Consider the following 21,939-nt stretch of genomic DNA (forward strand, 5'->3'; position numbering starts at 1 on the left):
TCCTAGAGGTAAGCATAGCCAAGCGATCATAACTTCAAAAGGGGTAAAAAGGAGGAAATTAAAGAAACTCCTACTGCTTACTCGTCATTAGCCGGAAAATATAGGAATGATCGTTGACTGTGGAAACCTTTTGAGCTAAGGCTCAGTTAGACATTCCACGACAAACTTAAAACCACAAATCTGACAATTATATTTTTATCATCCGCTAATATTCGTGCAGGTAAAGTGTTTGCAAAAAGGAGTGATGAACGTAGCATTCCTAGCTGCATAGCTTTTGTCTAAAATACAGGATAAAAAGACACGGCTTTAATGTCCCATAGTAATCTCACCATGTGAGTACGATGAAACCTATCAAGCTAACTCTCTTGAGTGCATGCATGGGGACATGGAATCCAGCTAGCAATTACGACAGACAGCTTGCAATTTCACAACGATGATACGAGTACAAACGTATGTAACCAAATATGCACATTTGATATTTTTCTTTTTTTTTAAAAAAAGTTATCTGCTGATTAGTAGGTTAATAAGAAAAGCTTATGGTGACATGAATCGAGATGTTAAGCTAATGGAATTGATATTGGCCGACAGGCAAGTATTAGAATACATATCACAATCATATGAATAACCGTTACAACATTCACACAAACAAAAGCTAGTCTTATTTCCAATAGAATGCATGATAGTTATAATGACAATGTCACAACATTCACTGTATTACTCAAATATCGAAATAATAGTGAACTTTAAAAAAAAACGTTCAATTTGGCAAAACTGGAAGACTTACAAAATGGCAACACGAAAAAAATTGCGACATCAACCAATATAAGAAGACCGAAGTCATAACCAACTTGCTGGGACTAAACAAGACTGACCTTAATAAAGCAGCTGAAGGTTTCAGCAGTCCATTACATGACATTAACTTCAGAATTCCAAACTGAGAAGCAAATCTTATACCTCTTTCCCGGAGATTTGAAGAAGATGACCAGCCTAGAGATAGTGAGTATGACAATCTATGAGCTCCAAGGACGGCACTACCTCAGGCCTGCCTACACTGTGGAAGATGGTTCATCGGTTTTTTTTTCTGCCTCCTGCTTTTCATCTTCCTTCTTATTGACAGCATCAGACACCTCAATTGCTCCACTATCCTCAGATTTGCTTTCACCGACACTCAACTTCTCCAAAAGTTCAGCAGCCGATGAAGCATCTTTGCTCTCTTTCTGTTCATTCTTCCCAACAGATTCAGCAATCTCGTCAACCATCTCGGTGAACTTCTTGCAGTCTGAGAAAATCAAAACATTTATAAAAGTTTGAATGAAGCAACAAAACAATGTTGTAAACGGTCTTAAGAAAAAGAATATCATAAACAATAACTCCTCTCTACAATATAGCGCATAAAAGGATTGCTGACATGATGCCAATTGGATGGAAAGTCCCAATAACATTATGTCACAAACAGTAGTGGACACAATTGGCCTTGCTATCGTGGATATATGGATATATTCAAATGCAACTGCTAATGGGCATTATCAAATTACCACACCGTCATAAACAAGGTAAAGAAGTGAAGCGAAAAGGAGTCATGTAAATTAGGACCTACAGTCAAGATGTTATCACTGCATTCTGAATACCTAGTTCACCTCAAGCATGTGAACATCCTCATATAAAAGCAATACAACCTGAATTCCTGGTTTTTGAAAGACACCATAAGAAGTCCTTGTCCCTCTAACTTAAGATTATTGTCACTCGCCAACACTACCCTAGGCATGCATTACACAAAGATGTCATATGACATATCCAATGTTTGATCAAGCTAATAACTATGTGTGGATAAAAAAGGCAAGTATCTTCCGCCAGCAAAATAACATATTGAAATAGAAGTCAAATCAAGTAACAACCCAAATAAGGAGCCAGGATTTATAGTAGCCAAAAATAAAATATCAAAGTGCATATTAACGGAGTCAATGTGGGCCAACCGCTCCCTATGAGACACAGTACAATATAGACAGCAAATATTGAAGAAAAAAAAAGATATGGACATGTCTAGGATACAACGCTAAATAAAAAAACTATATATATAGTTTATTGATGCATGTCAAATAATAAATTGTACTATATATCAAAATATCATGACATCACAAAATCAAAGATTTTATCCACACGTCCAAAGGCATTACAAGCATTCATGCAATTATTTGACTTCTCAATAGCTTGGTCGCATGGCACTTATACTATCAAAAACATGACGCATCCACATGTCCAAAAACTAGCATGCAACTCCATTTTGTACATTCACTGTGGAAGGAAAACAAACAGAGAGAAAGAGAGAGGATGCTACAACCACTCTCCCTCATCACCAGCCACCACCGTCACCAGCCTCTATAGTCTGTCTTCTCAAAAAGGATATTGCGAGGAATTTTAAAGCAAGGAAATTGCAAGGATGAGGCATCTAAATGGTAAGGGAATTGAGGGTTTGGTCGGTTAACTTTAATTTAGTAGGTCATTAGTTTGGATAAAGAATCACTCTATCAAAAATTCAAACCAATAACCCATGATGTGTCCACATCATATATGATACGTGTCCGCTAAGTCTTATATCTTCACCATATCCAATTTGTTATTTTACATAATTTTGGATACTTTTGGCTTGTTTGACATGTCGGAGCTGCATCCAATGCGTTTTGCTGTCCGACACGTGTCAAACACATCCACAGCAAGAGAATTGACCTGTGTGTGCTTCATAGACCACCCCATATATGCATTATACATTCCTCATTATGATCCAAGTCATCCAACAGCATATAGGCTGCATAATGTAGATTGCATACACATGTACCTGCATATTGACAGCATATGCGGACTGCATTCACATATATGCCCGCATATTGGCCGCCAATGACCACTCATCGATGGCATATGCTTATGAAAGCATTGTTATACGGGTGAGATATTCATAGCGCTTCATAATAATTTTTTATAGATTAATATTATAGACACAACTAACAACTTATTATACTTGAAATAAATATTAACTATATGATTAGAAATTAGCATCCTTAGTTGATAGAATATTATGAAAATGACTCCATATATTATTACAACTTTTACGTATTTCTTAGCTTATTATGCTAAATATTCAATAAACTAGATAGGTAAATTATATCTACTTTATTTCTAAATATTAGTATTGCTAGACCATATATGCTCCCGCATATACACCCGCATACCGCATAGGCACTATATAGTCATATGACTGCCTGCATACAACGGGAGCTTTTCACAACATTGAAAAAAGTATCAATGTGAACTTCCAACAAAAGGGAAAAGAAACATAATACTAATATTAATATTAATAAAAAAAGGCAAACATGCCACTTCAATTATTATCACTACGGTACCATGTAATAAAAGACAGCTAACTGTTGGCCTTTGCTAGGAATGGGGGACTCCCAACTACATGAGAACAAAGTAAAACATTGACCTGGTAGAAAAGATTAGACAGAGTGAACAGTTTACATTTGACTGATTGGTTTAAAACCTAGTTCATCTTCAGATGATGAAACAAAGTTAATCTCTAATCATTCACAGAAACAATCAGAAGGACAAGAGCATCGCTCCATCATCAAACATATTTTAACCATAAAACAGGCATTGTCTATTCCTCTCTCACATGTCACAAACTTACATTACTACATACATAATCGACTCTAGATACTCTTACTACCAACTCGCACATGCAACAGCCAAACCTGATCAATTCTTAATGCTAGTAGAAAGACAAAATGTTATACAACTCTTACCAGATTCTTACATACAGGCACCATTTTGTCAGATAAATTCCAAGTAAATTTATTTATCACAAACGAACCAAGAGATGGGAAGACAAACTCACTCTCTACAGATTGAAATCGGATAGCAAACATCTCCTCCTTCAATTCTCCATCAGAAAAATCCGTAGCGTGCCAGACGCAGGACTTATCACTCCCTGCGTGCTCCTGCATCTTGGTCGTCGAAAGAACTGCGTCCAAAAACGGATCAAACAACAGTAAGTTCACGTTTGCAGCGCTGAAAGTAAGGTAATGTTGATGAATTTTCTTAAAGAAGAAAAAAAAGGACCTAAATGATTGGCACAAATCTTGAGAGTCTTGGACTGCCTCATAACCAACCGGACTTTCCCAGTCTCCTTGTGCTTGAGAAGCTTCACGGTCCCGGTTCCCCGTTCCTTCCACTGTTTCCCCTCTTTATCATACCGGTAAAGCTTCGCCTTCCTAGTGCCCACCAAAAGAACCCAGATCGATCAAGATGCGGTCAAACAAATACAATAAGATGAAAGAAATGAGAAACCTTAGGATCTAGTAGAGCGATAACGAAGAGCTCACAGATCGATAAGTACGTCCTCCTCTTCCTCGCCAGTGGTGACGGCCACCTCCTCGAGCTTGACGATGGGCGCAATCTGGGCGCCGGTGTCTTCGTCGTCTCCCGCTGCGGGCTCGGAGGTCTCTTCCTCCTCTCGGTGATGGGGATCGATGCTCGCCATTCAAGTAGCAGTAGCAGTAGCAGCAGTAGCAGTGGAGAGAGAGAGAGAGTGTGTGTGTGTGTGAGAGAGAGAGAGAGAGAGAGAGAGAGAGAGAGAGAGAGATGGAGCTATTATAAAAGGAGGTTGGATTGGAGAAGAATTTGGTGCTAGGGTTTTAAGTTTATGGATAGTATGGTGAACTTTTGTAGGTAAGCCCACTATTTTCTCAATCGGGTCGAGTCGAATCAGGGCGCATTTGGGTTTGGATAAAATAAACCCGTTAGGACACAGTCGCATATGGATTGGGCTGCAAATAGCCCAATTAAGCTTCTGGCTTTCAATGGGGGCCCAGGTGAAGCCCAAAACTATAGGAGAATCCCTAATTAATAGGTGACAAGAAAGATCATATGCTTTCTAAGTCCAACATTGAGCATTTCACTATTGGAATATGAAATGGTTTTCATAATAACATTTGAAAGAAGTAATACAGATCAAAAGGAGTTTGATGGTATAATTTAATATAAATTATGGTGGAAAAAAACAACTGGATTACATTAACTACTGCCATCTGTAACAACAAATCACATAAAGCCAACAACCCCAAGCTAATCCCAACCCAATTTGAACACCTCAACTCACGGATACAATAGCAATCACAATTAGAACAGCAGCAACAGCTGGAAGCAGAGCAACTGGGTTTATTCTCACTCTTAACCCACTCTCCCAATTCCACACCCAGATAATTCGCATATTCCTCGTCCACCTTATCGGGATCTTTAATCCACCTCACTAATTCCCAGCCATCACTATCCCAGTCCACTATTCCCTCATCAGAACCCAATTCCTTCAGCCTCTCCCTCGCAGTAGAATTACTCTCGTCATAAGTATAAACACTATTCTCGTACTTATCCATCAGAACTTCTTCATCCCAAGTAAGCCAATCGAGCACGCTACGTGGCGATGGCTCCTCTGCCAGGAAAGGATGCCGCAGTAACTGCTCGCAACTCCACCTCTCTCTCGGGTCTCTTCTCAAACACTTATCCACAAAGTCCTTGCACGCCTTGGAAAGCAAAGTCGGCACTTTCGGCACTTCGTCGCCGAATCCCAACCGAAACAAGAAGCCGGCGACGTCGCCGTGCGCGCAATCTCGCCATGGATGTTCACCAGTGGCCATCTCGATAACCGTGCACCCGAGCGACCACACGTCGGACGCGGGCGTCGCTTGCTCCCCACGTGCCACCTCGGGTGCCATCCAGAGCGGCGTCCCGTTGATCCGATTCCTGCCGGCGGCCACATCCGAGACCCTCCTCGCCGCCCCGAAGTCGGATAACTTGGCCGAGTTATCCTCGCGGCGGATAAGTATATTCCGGCCCTTGACGTCGCAATGCACTGTAGCAGCATCTTCGTGGAGATAACGCAACGCTCGCGTCACGCACCTCACGTAGCCCCGCAGTTCGATTTCGTCTGTTCCAGCGCTCCCGGCGGCTAACTCCGCAGCCGTGCCGCCCGGCAAGTACTCCATGTGTAGGTTCCGGCAACCGACAGTATAATCGTCGCCGAGATAGGAGACGACGTAAGGTGAGCTAAGAGATCGGAGAATCTTAATCTCGTTCTCCAAGGAACTCACTGAATGAAGTGGCGAAGAATTCAAATTGATCGACTTTACCGCGAACACTTGGCCAGTGGATTTGTACATTGCCAAGCTAACCGTGCCAAAAGAACCCCTTCCTATGCAACTCCCCCTTACCCAATTCACTTCTTCGGATAAGCTATCCGCCCTCTTATCCATTTTCGATGCAAAGGCGCGAGATATGCTTGAGCTCTGGATTGAAACAGAGCTCTCTGTATATATAGCTCGGTTGGATAAAAGAAGCGATAAGTCCACGTGGTCCGGAGAAAGGGTGGGAATTTATCCGTAAACGGTTGATTTTACGTGAGGGAGGAGGTGGCGTGGAGTGGGAGTTAACGGGCGGATAACATCCTTATCCGAGGTGGGGGTGGATCTTCACCGTCCACATGGAAAGGGTAGATAGAATCGCGTTGGCGCAAGAATAAGTTATCACTTATCCGGCCCGAGTCGGATAGTGTGAATAGTAGTGGGAGGCAACGTGGATATGCTACAGTGCCAAATGATGTGGTCTGGAGTGCACGACGCTTGTGCTTGGTGTTTATAGGTAAGAGGAGACGTGCACGAGGCTAAGCCACCAGATATATTAAATAAATTTTAATTAATAAAGTTTCTTGAGCACCATAAGTTAGGTTTAAGGCCACACGTCATAACTAAGTTGTCCCTGTTAATGTGTATAAGTATTTATGCCATGTGGATCGGATCTATTGGTTCTGGCTCGAATCATGATCTTGGCACGACGGACCAACAACCATGGCTGGCCATGTCAGTGGATGGCAGACAGAGGAGAAGAGGGTGGGCGGACGAGCTAACGTGGCAACAGAGATCTAGAAATTATCTACTTATTTATGTGCCGTGGGTGAGGAGTTATGTGCATGTATTGGGACATGAACCGTGATACGAGGAAGATCATTTTGGATGCTTATAATAATAATAATATCATTACGTAGAAGCTTGTTGTGGTATGGGGTGTCAAAGAATCCACTCCCATGGAAATGAAAAGAAGTATGGAGAAACGGAAGGTTCTCTCTCTCTTTATGCCCTCCTATTGTTCTCCACTTTATTAAATTAGAAAGGAATAGAAGGGTCTCTCAGATGCAAAATTGTTTGTTTGCTTTTAAGTTGTCGTAATTAAACACGGAATCATCTTTGGTGACAAAGACAGCTGCTGCAAGGAGTGAGGTGGTGTTGTTAATTAGTGCGTGCGTCAATGCGTGATGTAGGTTTTTATTTTTATTTTTTCTTTCCTACTTGATGGTTTGATGGAATTATAGATCCGAATATTACGACGGTTTGTTTTTGACATTTAAAACTTATAATCCAATATGATATTAGATGACAATATATTATATCTTTAACATGAACATGTTTATTCTATATTTCTCGATAAATAAGGATGCACATTAAATGACACGAATTTTGTCAAATAGATCGGCAAGAATACAAGAACAAGGAAAAAGAAATCAAGAACCCACTTTGCTAAAACTGAAAATTTATTATCACTGTCAGCTTATTACAATTAAAATTGAATTTGAATAGATACAGAAAGAATGATGTATAAACTACCTATTCTAAACTCGAGCTAACTAAACCGCGAGTTCACCAAAAAAAAAAAACCACTCGCGGAACAAATGCTGATTAATGTGTTAATGTTACCAAGTCAGTGCCCAAGGAATGGATGATGAACTCCAGAAGATAACCCCTTTTGCTTTAGATGAAATGTTGCAGTTGTATTATCATAACACTGATATCATCAAGGGATCCTCGCATGGCAGATAAATCTGCAAGCTTTTTGCAAGCAGTCAGTGTTGAGGAACTATCGTTTTCGACGCACAATGGCCGAGCAATATCTACCGCCTCCTGATTGCTAACCTGCGATGCCACATACTCAGTCAAACAATATTCGAGATGAAAAGAGGAATATGGAATTTAGAAGTCAAGATTTCGAACTAATTTGTACCTTATCCCATAGACCATCAGATGCTAGAATTAAGAACTCGCATTTGGGTTTAATCTTGAGAATTTTCGTATCTGGATCTGGTATCACCCACTGTTTAAGATGAGAATCTCCAATCCCCCTGGATACAGCAAGGGATCCTTGCACTCTCCATGTACCTCGGCAGAAATCCACAAACCCTCCCTGCAGAATGCATAGCTCATATCCATAAGCAATTATTTTAGCAAGCACCAAAGAATTCTGATCTTTTTAACTACTAAACTGTCGCTTCTTTTACACCTAAGCTAAATGATAAAAGTTTAATTGAAATGAACCAAACAGTGATAGCAAAATCTAGAGCAGTTTATATAGCCGATGCTTATAAAAGCAACTTTGATTCCCTAGCGTCATACTTATGATGAAGAGTTATGTCTAGAATCAACTGGCGCAAGAAGTATACACCAATCTTATCCGCTGCCCTCCATAATGTACTAAAAGGTTTTGCAGACATACAATACAATGGCACCTTCTCGCAACAAAAGATTATTTTACTTGATAAATCTAAAAGAGAAGTAGAAGAAAACCAAGTTAATGAAGTAACCAGACTTACAAGATTCTCAATGCGATCTCTCTCGTCTTGCCGAGATGGCCGGTGATCAGATGTAAGGGCCTCAGCCTTCCCCTCCCAGCTCAGAACAGCACGGCAATCCCCTACATTTGAAACCACGAGATTGCCCTCTCGAAGCAATGCGGTCACACAACACGTCCCTCCGCCTACCTTCTCCTTTAAGAACTCCTTGTCTGTCTTCAGGTACCCAGCCTTGACAGCCTCGGCTATCTCACTGGAGCTTTCTCTTCCTTCCTTGTCTAGTTCCTCAGCTATAAGCTCACCCATGTTCTCTGAAGCAAACTCGGCGGCTCTCTTACCTCCATGCCCGTCAAATATGCCAAAAAATGCCTGAAATTAAAGGCGAAAAGAGTGCTTGCATCAGACTAACAGTTCATGGCACCAGAATCTACCGCTAATCACATGAAAATTAGCGTTTGGAAAAGTCCAATCTTTTTAAAGTTTGCCTCTTTTAAACATGGATTCCAGAAAGTTTTATGGCCACCCAATGTTTAAAGATTTCAACTTTTGCCCAACTCTACTCCTTCGTATCTTTAGATTTTCTAAAAGCAAGTCAAGTGGACGCTACTACCCAAAATACTATTATTTCCTAGATAGAACCACCCAAATTTCAAAATTACTAAAACGTTCTCTCCAAAGTTCCCCTTTTTGAGTACCTACTATCTTTCAATTTTCAGAAATTTGACAACTGGAAAGTTCAATCTCTATTCTCGACACGGGCATTTCCTCGTGAAATGCATATTAGATTATGAAACAGCAAAAATCCCAAAATTTCCCGGTTTTCCTAATTAAATATCCTTCAACTTTCCAAGATTAAAGCATTTGATGCTAAACCACAACGCAACAAGCACACTCGGCAAAATGCACAATTTCTCGAGGGGGAAGAACTAAAAGTAGTACCTTTTGGGCATCTCCACCAAGGTCGAGTTGCGCCTGGTATCGATCCTCCATTTCCAACCTCTTCCTCCCTCTCTTACAGTATACAGAGTAGCGTGCACTCTCCTCCTTCACCTCCTTCCTCCCATCCGACCCCGCCGGAGTCACGAAAGTCTCTGCCATCGGTATACTTATCCTTGCAGGCCTCTTCCTCTTTAACAGCGACAAGCTACCGCCGCCTGATCCGGTCAAACTCGAAGCCAACGGTGGAGAGGAAGACAGCGCCTCCAAGTCTAGGGCACGAGATGCCCGGAGACCGCTCGCTGCTCTCTGATACCGCGTTACCGGCGACGACGACGGCGAGCCGTCGACGGTGGAGAGGGCATGGTGGGCGGCGGCGGCTAGGGTTAGGGAGAGGGTTTCAGGAGAGCCCTTGAATGAGATGGGGATTCGAGAGGGGGAGAAGACCGGCGAGCTAGCGAATCCTACAGAGCAAGACATTGAATACTCTTCCGTTATTATGTAGATCCTTCAACGCCTAAATTTATAGTGGGGGTCTCGGGCGTTCAAATGTTCCTGCAGTTCAAGCTTACGTTAACTTATCATATACGAGTTTCTAATCATCCATAATTATTAAAATCACTTTTTAAGATGTATAAATTAGAGGAGGAGGAACAACTTAACGCCTCTTAGGATGAGTCAAACTTTGAAACGGTGTAATGCGAGGGAAGCGTGCTTCTTCCGAGCGTGAGCGGGCAACAGCTGTTCCCATGCGAACAGCAAACAGGAACAGCAACACGCCTTGCAGTTGACAGCTGTGAGAGTAATAAAACATTACCAGAAGAGAAGAAGAACGTTAGGGGGTGTCACGTGCCGGATAAGAAAAGTAGCCGTTGGAGATGGGAAGAAGCAAGAGCGACTACCGTTACGTTAGCCTTCTAAGTAATCGTCATTCTTCTATTCTTTATTGCGTCGCGTCACACTTGCGACTACGAGTTTGTGCCTTCTGGAAGACAGCATCTCTCATCTCATGCTACTGTATGCATGAGGATCCGCGGAACTAGTTGAGGAATCTTAAAAAAAGAGAGGCTAATATGGAGCAGACTTGACCTTGTTGCTCTTCTGACTGAATAGCTCTATTATTTGATTAAACCGTTAAAAGTATTGATGTGAGGTAATAGTAAAGAGTGTTAATTCTTCGTTTTAATTTATACAAAATTTACTTTATCTCGTTTGAACATAATCTTGTATTACTATGTCTCTTTTATATTTTTTAGTCAGTTAATAAATAATATTTATATTTAGAATCTAAGAATTATTATCTGTTCGAACAAAAATCATTTTATGCTCGTAAATTTTTATTTTATATCATTAAATTATCCTAAATTCTCTTGGAATACACATATTTAGTGGAAGTGGAATTATTTAAGTAATCCGGTCATATATATGTTAAGAGTTAAAAGTGTACGAGATGGAGTGATATAAAATAAAATTATTTTAATAAAAAAAGTATTTAAACCGAATTTTTTATTATCTTTATTGTCCTACACTGCTACGCATCCTAGTCGGTTTTCTCACCTTCTAGGTCGAGATAATTCTATTTCAATTAATAATATATTAAGAGGTGTAAGTGCTGCACTATCTGATCTTTCCACTCCGCTCAGTCGCTGAAGAACAGACTAGGCGACATTCTAATAAATGCTGGCCAAAGTGGACACGCTCCTTAGTATACGACCAACGTAAAATAAGATTAGTTCTTATCCACTTTGACGGCCGACACGAATAAGTACTGTTCTCAAGCGTGGCATGCGACTCAGGCTCGTACCATGTAATTACGCCACGTTTCTTCCTACGTGTCTCCATATTCTTCTCCTCCGAACTTTAAATTTCACCGCTCTTACTCTTTATAAGCAACCAACCCTGTGGACAACACTGACGAGCGGACGGTAAAAGATTGCTTCTATTACTAGAAGATTGTAGAAGAGGTGAAGAGATGTCCACAGAACAAGAGAGGGCTGAGCTGGACCGTAGGGCCAAGGAGGGAGAGACTGTGGTCCCTGGGGGAACAGGGGGAAAGAGCCTTGAGGCCCAAGAACACCTGGCCGAAGGTTTTGTGTAAATTATATGTATATATATATATATATATATATATAGTTAAAGTTATAATTTCTTTCACATATATATATGTATGTATGTTTACTTGTAATATGTATTGGTAGGACGTAGCCGCGGAGGTAGCCATGGAGGGCAGGCAAGGAAGGAGCAAATTGGGACGGAAGGATATGAGGAGATGGGGCGCAAGGGTGGGCTGAGCACCAAAGAGGAGTCCGGAGGAGAGCGTGCGGCACGTGAGGGGATCGAGATTGATGAGTCCAAGTTTAGGACTTAAAAGTCTTTGAGTGTGGAAGCTCGTTTGGTTTACTATGTAGCAGTGAATAATAATATAACAGACAGTTAGGGTGTTTCTGGTGAATGCGACTGTTTGTAGTTGTTGCACTGAGGTTCTCTTTTTGGCTTCTCTGTAGTTTTGGTATGTGTATGTGTTGTGTCTTATAAAAAGATATGATTTATTGCGGTATGTACTTCGGCTTGTTCAAGATAATAAGCATTACACTACAAAATTATTTGGAGATCAGTGGAATAGATGAAACTTACACCATTAGCTCGGGAAGCTAAATTACATGGGATGCATCTTCATATGGATCATCGAAACGAAACGGTGCTATGAGCAGTGATTGGTCGCCAAGGCTGTTACTAGGAGACCCAAGACCAGGAAGGGCTGAGCACTTGCCTGAACACAAGGAGAGAAGGAAATACTTGTTACATTTTGCAGGTTCTAATATTTCCAAGTGAATGGATTTGCGTGTATACCTGATATCTGACATCGTACTTAACAGGATCCTTCAAGAAATATTGGATCTGCAAAAGAGCTTCGTGTAAGAAAATTATGCCAAGGATGAGCTAGATTACTATTAAGATAAGAAAATATCCTTTGGAAAATGCATCATGGAAGACAATTGTTAGTGGATAGCTAGTGATTTGCACAGCTGACCTGAAAAAAGACCTGCGGAATTAGCAGGCCCAGCAGGGCTAGTGCATGAAATGGTTTACCGATACCTAGCAGGTAACCTGAAATATCAAACGAGTACACAATAATAAGAAATCTGGGGAGGCAAATAGTACTCATAAATAACAAACATGCACGAGTTCCAAACAATTCGTTTATTACAGCTTCCAATTTGCATAATTGGCTTCGTTAGAGATGCTGCAATGTGGCATCACTTGTAAGATTTAAAAGATATGGTTGTTCTAAAAGGTGAAACAAATGAACTTATCTAGAGATTATAAATGTCAATAAAACTAATCTAGTTTTGAATATTCTAGGTGATAGTCTCCACCAAGAAGAATCCCGACTTTAAGATGATGAGACTCTATCATGTCAAAACCAAACCACACAGGATATAGAGGGTAAGAAGGTGCTTCGTACTTGCAACAGATATCTGAGTAATGTCAATTGCTCCAACACATATCCATTTGGCAGTATCCATACCAAAAGCAACAGGAATCGACTGCAAGTAATAGGATAATAAACACTGAAATAGTTAATAATAGCGCATCTATGTTAACTAAACTCTATAGAAACAATATGTTATAAAGGTACATATAGAAGGAAAGGAGAAAATACCTGCAATCCCAAAGCCTTGTCTCCTTCAATGCTTTTAAAATCGTTTACAATGCCGACCCCTAGCTAAACAGTAATAAGAGTAATTTACTACAAATAATTATCAAGAGCAATAAGAAGACCTGCTTGAAGAGAAGGTACCCCAGCTATACTGTACAAAAGTGTGAGGATAATGATATCTGGGGTAAGAGTTCCAAATAAAGCTTGACCAGCCAACCTGTTATTCATGTGGTAACAGATTCAACAAGAGTGCATACGGGCATATAACCATAGAGGCAGGTCAATAGAGCAGAACAAATCTGCGAACGAATGTCATACCATGGCAAACTGATGTAGCTTGCCCCTAGAGCAAAATTTCCAATCCATCCATTCTGCTTGAGCTGCAAGATATGAAAATTGTCAATAAAGAAAGACGTCAGCCAACATAAAATATCCACGAAGGAAGTGCAGGAACCTTTAGCGGTGGAGCTGAATATATGTAGGAAACAAAGGATCCACCCAAAGCTAGATAAAAAACAGTAGGAAACTTATGTCCCGCCTGAGATGAAAAAAAGCAGTAAGGTAACATCTATCAAGGTGCTTTGATTAATTAGGAGGTTAAAGTTTAAAAACATATCTCAGAAAAATTTACCCAAACATCTAATAAGGCTCCCAATCCAAGGCCTCCTAACAGCAACAACCATATCTGAGTTAATACCTGAAAAACAACTCCATCAGAAAGGATAAAGGTTTGTTCATAATCGTCCATTAGCTACCAACAAATTCAAAAAAAGTGATGTTCTTGAGCTACTACATAAGATGCGAGTTACTCAGCAATTCTTATTGTGGAAGTAAAAGATTTGATTACCATGTCTGAATGATACAATAATATAGGTACTAAGAAAGATAGATAATGTCAGATCTAACGCAAGGAAAGATAAGAAGTTTATAATTTCTGAAGAAATGTGATTGATGATTGTCTACTCTTAACAGAGAACTAGCAACAGAGTATTTACAGTTGGAGACAAACTACAATATTCGATATCGGCAACCAAAGTTAGACAACTAACAAACTATTCTTGGAGAATCAATTTGAAAGTTAACGCTATTCTTTTCAGTTGATAATCCCATCCTATTAGAAGAAACCAGGTTGCAGCAAAGAATGGTTAACAAATAACAACTGAACACATATTTAACAAGAAACAAATTTAACTCCAAGAATAGATGGATTCAATTCAATAAGCAGTCTCCATAAACAACAGCAATTCACATACCTCATTCTCAGATATTGCTCCTGAAGGAATAGGACGATAAGGCTCATTAATTGCGTCAATATCTCGGTCATACCAATCATTAATTGTCTACAAGCAAAATAAGAATAAGAACTCAAGGAAGATAGATGTATGTTTTTGGTCTCTAATGTTTCTCTGGCTAACAGCCAACTTATAAGAAATGCATTATAGCAATTAAGCAAGTGAACCTGTGTATAGCCTGCTAGAAACGGTCCAGACATTATCATGCAAACAATAGATTTTGCCACGTCTTCAACATTCCAATGAAAATTTCCTGAAAAACAATAATTTATGTTGAAGACATATGATGAATTGGTCTTAAGTTTCTACCATATAAGTAGCATTGGAGAACTTTCTCACAACATAGATTATCCATATGTGTGGCACTCTACATTGCCAACTGGGAACTACTCATCTTTGGTAATCAACCTACTTAAATGTTAACTGATATCTTGGTGCAAACATTGATGTTTAGCAAGTAATGCAGAACAAATAAGGTCTAACCATAGGTCTAACTATATGTAAAATCCAAGCTCAAATAATCCTTATTCTGATTCTGGAACCTAAAGAAGCAATTTTGGATAAAAATCCAGATTTCAGGTCAGCTGTTCTGGGCTGTCTGCTACTGTTATGCTGCTCAACTCACCAATTTGAGATCCAACATACATTGATTTGAAAGCCAAATTTCATTAGACCCAAGGAGCTAAGGGCCCAAGGACAAGGGAGTAGTAAATCAATAGAGATTAGACAATCGATCTCTTGTGGATGCTACACTCTTCTGGAAACTGTTGAGTCAGCTTAGGATGCCTGTTTAGTTTACTAAATTTCACTCCTTAATTCATCATATTTCAACAAGAGATATTAGAACTGTCAACTCTTATTTTTACTGATATACCAAATCAAACAAAAGAAGTGGCTGCAATTATTACCAGAAGCAGCAGCTCCACAAACCACTCCCCATACCAATGGAGGCCAAGTGATGGGTTTGGTAAGTTGAAGCCTGACCTTCCATATATCCTGTGTGCAATTAATCACAATCAGCAAAGAGATTAAGTTTCCTTCCTTTATAAGCCTGAAATATGTATGCAAGTAATGCAAAAGTACAAACTTCTGACGGCCCAAGATAATCATTACATATTGGTAAAGTTTGGTCCACTATTCCAAAATTCATGATATCAGTTGGTACACCCGCTGGAGTTGCAAAGGCGATTCATAAAAGAGAAAATTATAAGATTTGCTAGCTTAACAAATTCACATGAAGACTGTCGACAATATGCTGCCCGGAGAACCTTTTGAAATAATTACTTCATGCTTTAGTTCTAACTTTAAGATTTTACCAGCATCGCAAGTCCCGAAACATAACTTAAAGAAAGCAAGAGATTAAATGAGATCTAAAATCTCACCGTCTCTCGTGCTGCTCCCTTTATCCCGAGGAGCTGATTGAAGCTCGAACCTCCATTGCTGGCCGGCGCCTTCTCCGGAGCTGCAGGTCTAACTAAACGAGAACAGAACACTACATCAATCTCCATATCAAGAAACAAAGAAACCCTAACAACCTATCAAGACACGAAGCTTCTTTCCAACTTCATCTGAAATCGTAAACAAAAAGGCCGAAACCAACCTTCACTGGCGTCATTCTCTATAGCCGTAATCATTGATGTCCTCCCTTTCAATTCGAGGAAAACGAAAAGATGGATCAGAACGGAGGAAGAGAGAAATAGAAAAAGACAGAGATGGAGATATAACGAATTCGTACTGGTGAGACGGCGAGGTGGCGGTGACCTAACCGCAGGCGAGCGGAATCGAAACGGGTTCCGACTCGCCGCGGCGATGGAGGAAGCGCCGTAGAGAGTAGAAGACGCCATGAGAGCTATAGAGTGGAGCGATAACTGCGAGGAGAGGGAGGAGGAAGAAGGTGGGGGTAACCTTGATCGAGTTACGGTGTGCCGCTTATTTAAATGCGTGCCGCGCTATTCACCGCCGCTGGTCTGAACTGGATTTCAATCTCGGCCGTCCATTTCGTATACCAAGGGGAATGTATTAGTTTTAGGTTGTGGCGTGGGTTATGTTAATCTCTGTGTTGGAAATGTATTTATTATCTAAATCACAGGTTCGCAGAGGCAGGAGGACATCTTAATTACTTCAACTTGTACAATTTTTGAAATAGAAAAGCCTGGTTACGTGTAAAGCTTTAATTCATGAAGAAGCTTAGATAGTTTGTTCAGGAATCATGACATTAGCTTTAAATATTAGTAGTTAATTACTAGTAATGACGAAAATTCCTACGGCCATAATTTTAGTTAGACAAAATTGGCCTAATAGGCTGTTTCATTTGGAGAGGCTTAATTATCTACTCCCAAATAGAGAAGAGATTAAAAAAAAGGAATAATTCGTATTGTAATAATCTTATCGTATCTAAGCTTGTCACATCTTTTAACAAGCTTACCATTTCTTATGAAAATTAAAAGTGAACCAGAATGATAAGTTCCATCCAGTAGCTGAGTCTCAATTAATCCCATGCAAAGTGCCCAGAGCTCATGAGTCATGAGGCAGCGGCCCATGATAGAACGGACCCGAACCCGATAAGATCCAGACTTTTTAACCACGATCCGCTCCGCTCCGCATCCGCATTCGGGAGGCATTTTTGCAGCCTTATCCAATAAAGCTTACCATTAACGCGAGCTCATATAATGCCCATTAGCTCACTGGGCCTTAATTTAATAGCCTTCGTCCCTTCCCTCAAGTGTCCATCAACGCGTGCGGCGAGCTCTGAGCTCTCTCCTAGGGTTTCTTCCATCCTCCATTTCGCTGCTCGGAGCGACTCGGAAGGTAGATCTGCATAGGAGAGTCACTTCTGATCTCTTCTTTGGTTGTTTCTTGGTGGCTTTTTTTTGCTCTTAGTCCTATATCTTTCGGCATAAATCTTAACATGCTTTTGTTATGCTGATTTTACCACAAATTTCTTCACTCTTTTATGCATTTAAGGTTGGTTTGTTATCTGTATTCTAAGGAATGAGGAGGTTTGCTAGCAGATTTGATCTAAGCTTTTCTATGTTTGCGGTTCTCATGTAAATCGTGCATGGTGAATGACTCTGAATGGTTCTTAGTGTCAAGAAATAATTTTGCAAGTTCTTCAATTTATGCTGCTAGTTAGTATTTTTTGTCACAGTTATATATGTGAGAAAACTTTGTTGTTCTTATCAATCTCTTATGTTTTAGAAGGTGGATGTAGTTGTAATAGCTGTCACATACTATTAGTTTGCCCTTCTAAGATTGGCTAGCTCATTTCATATTGTCAAGGCAGGAGCCCTAAATCTTTGTAAAGAAGCAGAATGAATCACTTGCCTTCTTTCTCTAAATTTGTACAAGTGCTAATGTAAATTGGGCAGCATTAGTTGACACATCAGTTAGCAGTTTCAACTTTCAAGCTTCTATTGATCTTTATCGTTGCAGACTAAATTAGTCTCAAATTTTCCTCATAGCTGTGACTTTTCAGTCCTTCTTTTTTCACTCTCAGCATGCTCTTTCTGGGTGTGTTTTTTTTAATATGCAATGATGTTTCTGTACATTCTGCATGACTGCATCTATTGGTCCTCTATAGAAAATTTATGTTTCAGATGAATTGCTTCTGTCAATGTGATTTTTGATGGATACGTATCCAAATAGTACATACATCTTTTGTACTAGCTTGCATCATAGCTATATCTGTTTTTATTTCTAATTGATCTCCCTCTCAAACTTCATCCAGCTTTTTTCTGTCTCTGTGTGTTCCTGTGTGTTTGTATGTGTAAGTAGTAAAGCATGTATGTATGAACACATGTGTATATTTGCATCTTGTCTCAGTTTGCTTTGTTTAGATATTTCTACAGTAGCACTGCTCTGTTGAGTTCCCTTCCTATTCCATACATATTATGCAGTTCTTTCATGAGGAAGGCATGAACTATTTTCTTTCCTCTTTAAATCTTTGATATAATTGGAACTTACAAATGCTTATTAACTCTTGGATACACGATTAATTAGCTTGATTTGGTGCCTTTTAAGTTGAGTTGCCTTTGCTTACTTTTAGGTGTTAAGACTTTAGAGTTATTTCACCTGCTTTTGGCCCATCAATTGTTACATGGATGTGAGGTTAATTTGTATGACCAACATAGTGTATATGTAAATTATTTTTGTAGCAATGTAGAAAAAGTATGCTGCCCATTTTATGATGGTTATACTCCAATCACTGACAATTTTATGTTTTTGCTGAACTGAGTCCGATTGATAAGCATCCACACATGTACCAATCTATTCTTTCGCTATTCACATTTTTTATAGAGCATCTTCATGCCACTTATGTGTGTGCTGCATAAACATGCATTTTATATTTGTTTGTTACATAAAGATGTCATTGTCAATTAATTTCTATACTTGCTTATGTTAGACTATTCAATTCTATTAATTGTTACCTCATTTCTCCAATAAGGAAGATATACTAAAGTGATCAAATGATTGACTAGACGAACGAGAACATACACTTTTGCTTCATAACTGGATTAATTTGTGGTCTTGTTCATCTTCGGAAATTCCAAAAATGAGTAATAAGAATTCTTCAATCAGAGAAGCATGCCCCTCACTCCCTTGCAATTATCACCTTATCAATCTCTATCTCTGTTGACTATACAGGTTTTGATAATTGTATCCAAATGGGAGATGAGGAAAATGCCCTTCCTGCGTCTAAGAAGAGGGTCGCTGGGAGACAAATCTCCAAAGACAGTCCTGAACTTGACGATGATGCTCCTGAACCAGAGATGGGAACATTTCAAAAAGCTAGTGAGGAAGTGATGGCAACTAGAAGAATAGTGAAGGTTCGACGAAATCAGCCGCCATCAGCTCCTTCTTCTAACCCATTTGCTGGCATACGATTGGTGCCATCCAGTGACAAAAATGCCAATACAAGTAGTCCTGCTGATCACCTTCAGTCTGGTGGTGATGGAATTGCTCCAGATGAACAAAATAATAGTACTGTAGAAAGTGAAAAAACTAATGAGGGAAATCAAACTGAAGGTGATGCTTTGTTGAATGAGGCCGAGGGAAAGGAAGAGGGCATCAAGAATTCAGAGGAAAAGACTAATGAGTCGGCTTCTAAGAGTGATGATAGTAATGCAATAGCGAAGCCAAGTGAACCGGAAGCTAGTGAAAAAGTAGAAAATGGTGAAAAAGAAACTGCTAACGAAGCTAGAGAAGAAACAGGTGAGGATAGTAAAGAAGACACCAGTAAGACAGCTGAAGGTGATTCTGAGGCAAAAGATAGAGAAGAGACTGAAGATGAAAAGAAGGAAGCTGATCACAAAGAAAAAACTGTGCCGGCTGCACCTCTGAGCTCTTTTCAGCAGCTGTCAAGTAGCCAAAATGCCTTCACAGGAATTGCAGGAACTGGATTTTCAACATCTTCATTTTCCTTTGGATCAGTTGCAAGTGATGGGTCCAACTTTGCAAGTTCTGGGACACTTTTCGGTCTCAAGAATGATAATTCCTCATATCCTTCTTTTGGGTTAGGGAGTACAAACAATGGGAGTTCTGCCTCATCAATTCTTGGTATTAAATCGGAGGCATCGAAGAGTGGTGTCATTTCTATGCAGGAGGTGCCTGTTGAAACTGGTGAAGAGAATGAAAAGGCAGTATTTACGGCCGATGCTATACTCTACGAGTACTTAGATGGAGGGTGGAAGGAAAGGGGAAAGGGTGAGCTTAAAATGAATGTCTCCACATCAGGTGCTGAAAAGGCAAGGCTTATTATGAGGACTAAGGGTAACTATAGGCTTATCCTAAATGCGAGCCTCTACCCAGACATGTCGCTAAAGGATATGGACAAGAAGGGTGTCACTTTTGCTTGCGTGAACAGTGCTGCAGAAGGAAAGGATGGACTTACTACATTTGCTTTGAAGTTTAAGGACAGCAGCATAAGAGAGGAGTTTGGTGCAGCTGTAGCAGCACACAAGGGGGAAAAGTCTCCTGTACTTAAGACACCTGAGAATTCTCCCAAGGCTTCTGATGATTAAAATCCATAGGTGATACTGTAAGTTGATCTCCTGAAAAGAGTCACCTGGCTTAAAAGCCACTGGAGTTTTTCCTTATTGAACCATGTATGGTAATGGTGTCTTTAAGACGTTTCACTTTGAGCGTGAGCTTTATAAAGTTCAGCATCTTCTTAAACTGCTTTAGTTTAATTCCAGTCCTTGTGGGATTTTTTGGATGATTAACTGTCAGTTTGTTTGCCCTTTTAATCTAGGTAGACATGTTTCCCAGTATCTAATCAAGTAAGGTCCATTCGATTCTGCTTTGCTTACCTCCCATCTTCGCGCTGGAATAAATCTTAATTGCTGATGTTTCAGGGAACATGGAGTTGGCAGAGGTGGAAATGGCTGTCCGATGGATCTGGAGTCATAATTCACCTCTGGATTAGGTTTATTATTCTGTGTATCAATTTGGTGTCTCAGCAGAAGTTGGTGGTGATGGGGGGGAAAGTGGTAAAATGCTAGAGAGATGTATTCTGAAATCTGAAACAGAGTGAGTAAAATGAGGAACGTGTAACTTTGCTCTAAGCAATCTATGCACCTGTGGATATATTGATTGGCGCTACTAGTCACCGATTGTTGAGCCTGTTTGCACTCTTGCTTTTTGAAACAGAGACAATATGTCGCCCCTGTAAGGGGTGATACTGGCATTTGATTTGAGTCGAATTTGTTGCTTCCAACGCTTTCTTATTCAATTGTTCACCTTATTCACTTGTCACCCTTGGTATAAGGCTTGTTGAATTATTCTAATTTGTAATACTAGAAAAGGTTGCCTTTAAAATATTTTAACTTTCAATATTTAATATCGATATAAGCTATATTGATATTTAGTTTAATATTAGCATAATGAGTAATAATTATACTTAATGTGGTATGGAATTAATATTAAAATAATAAATAATAATAAATTTGTATTGGGAATTAATGATGTTTCATAGTAAATGATGAATTTGATGTATACTAGTAAAAGTAATATATATTTACCTAAAATTATTATATTTTTTATAATATTTATAAATTTAAAATGCTTTACATATTTGCTGGAATAAATACCTCAAGACTTCTCCGCCTTTCGCATTTCTTATTTTATGTATTGCATACAAAATTAGATAATTTAAAAGTTTTTCAGCACCAGCACAATAAATTCACATTTACTCCTCGGATTGCTCCCTTGTATTTTTAATCTAGTAGTACATGGTAAACTTATAATCATATAGTGTGTGGTAATATATGGTAGCACCGATATATAATTTTATAGTGTATAGTAGTTTAAACTTATGCGTTTAGTATGTGGACTTCAGTGCAAATATATATATTTTATTTTATATGACATGATTGTTTTTGGAGATG

General features: G+C 39.6%; 6 protein-coding genes across 8 annotated transcripts; 2 read left to right on the forward strand and 4 right to left on the reverse strand.

Moving 5' to 3' along the window:
- Nucleotides 1–714: 714 nt before the first annotated feature.
- On the reverse strand, nt 715–4,670 carry LOC140764154 (ran-binding protein 1 homolog b-like). Its single transcript, XM_073102550.1, has 4 exons — nt 4,377–4,670; nt 4,114–4,265; nt 3,890–4,015; nt 715–1,279 (listed from the first exon to the last, which is right to left on the reverse strand). Exons 1-4 carry the CDS (start codon nt 4,532–4,534, stop codon nt 1,047–1,049), a joined length of 669 nt encoding a protein of 222 aa, XP_072958651.1. The 5' UTR covers nt 4,535–4,670; the 3' UTR covers nt 715–1,046.
- A 303-nt stretch (nt 4,671–4,973) lies between these two features.
- On the reverse strand, nt 4,974–6,616 carry LOC140765084 (mitogen-activated protein kinase kinase kinase 18). The gene has a single exon (XM_073103998.1). It carries the CDS (start codon nt 6,300–6,302, stop codon nt 4,974–4,976), a length of 1,329 nt encoding a protein of 442 aa, XP_072960099.1. The 5' UTR covers nt 6,303–6,616.
- A 994-nt stretch (nt 6,617–7,610) lies between these two features.
- LOC140765531 (probable protein phosphatase 2C 32) lies at nt 7,611–10,158 on the reverse strand. The gene is made up of 4 exons (XM_073104670.1): nt 9,605–10,158; nt 8,687–9,034; nt 8,101–8,280; nt 7,611–8,012 (listed from the first exon to the last, which is right to left on the reverse strand). The coding sequence occupies exons 1-4, from the start codon at nt 10,079–10,081 to the stop codon at nt 7,851–7,853; spliced, it is 1,167 nt and encodes a 388-aa protein (XP_072960771.1). The 5' UTR covers nt 10,082–10,158; the 3' UTR covers nt 7,611–7,850.
- A 100-nt stretch (nt 10,159–10,258) lies between these two features.
- On the reverse strand, nt 10,259–16,471 carry LOC140765532 (chlorophyll synthase, chloroplastic-like). Its single transcript, XM_073104671.1, has 16 exons — nt 16,290–16,471; nt 16,155–16,199; nt 15,937–16,028; nt 15,463–15,550; nt 14,722–14,807; nt 14,516–14,602; nt 13,894–13,959; nt 13,717–13,800; nt 13,581–13,642; nt 13,404–13,479; nt 13,266–13,328; nt 13,068–13,149; nt 12,633–12,709; nt 12,452–12,499; nt 12,236–12,371; nt 10,259–10,395 (listed from the first exon to the last, which is right to left on the reverse strand). The coding sequence occupies exons 1-15, from the start codon at nt 16,396–16,398 to the stop codon at nt 12,303–12,305; spliced, it is 1,134 nt and encodes a 377-aa protein (XP_072960772.1). The 5' UTR covers nt 16,399–16,471; the 3' UTR covers nt 10,259–10,395; nt 12,236–12,302.
- Nucleotides 10,739–11,982, forward strand: LOC140765533 (em protein H5-like). Its single transcript, XM_073104672.1, has 2 exons — nt 10,739–11,688; nt 11,800–11,982. Exons 1-2 carry the CDS (start codon nt 11,574–11,576, stop codon nt 11,967–11,969), a joined length of 285 nt encoding a protein of 94 aa, XP_072960773.1. The 5' UTR covers nt 10,739–11,573; the 3' UTR covers nt 11,970–11,982.
- A 745-nt stretch (nt 16,472–17,216) lies between the features above and the next one.
- On the forward strand, nt 17,217–21,296 carry LOC140764911 (nuclear pore complex protein NUP50B-like). 3 transcript variants are annotated; one of them, XR_012105110.1, is made up of 4 exons: nt 17,217–17,362; nt 19,199–20,658; nt 20,805–20,832; nt 20,908–21,296. XR_012105110.1 is itself a non-coding variant. In XM_073103760.1 (4 exons), exons 1-2 carry the CDS (start codon nt 17,224–17,226, stop codon nt 20,572–20,574), a joined length of 1,515 nt encoding a protein of 504 aa, XP_072959861.1. In that variant the 5' UTR covers nt 17,217–17,223; the 3' UTR covers nt 20,575–20,591; nt 20,805–20,832; nt 20,908–21,296. The 3 variants fall into 3 exon arrangements, 2 of the variants coding, with proteins under 2 accessions (XP_072959861.1, XP_072959862.1); XM_073103760.1 differs by having other exon boundaries at nt 19,199–20,591; XM_073103761.1 differs by lacking the exon at nt 20,805–20,832 and having other exon boundaries at nt 19,199–20,591.
- The last annotated feature ends 643 nt before the right edge of the window (nt 21,297–21,939 follow it).

This window comes from Typha angustifolia, chromosome 8, assembly GCF_048772165.1.
Source record: "Typha angustifolia cultivar Huaian chromosome 8, ASM4877216v1, whole genome shotgun sequence".
Lineage (NCBI taxonomy): Eukaryota > Viridiplantae > Streptophyta > Magnoliopsida > Poales > Typhaceae > Typha > Typha angustifolia.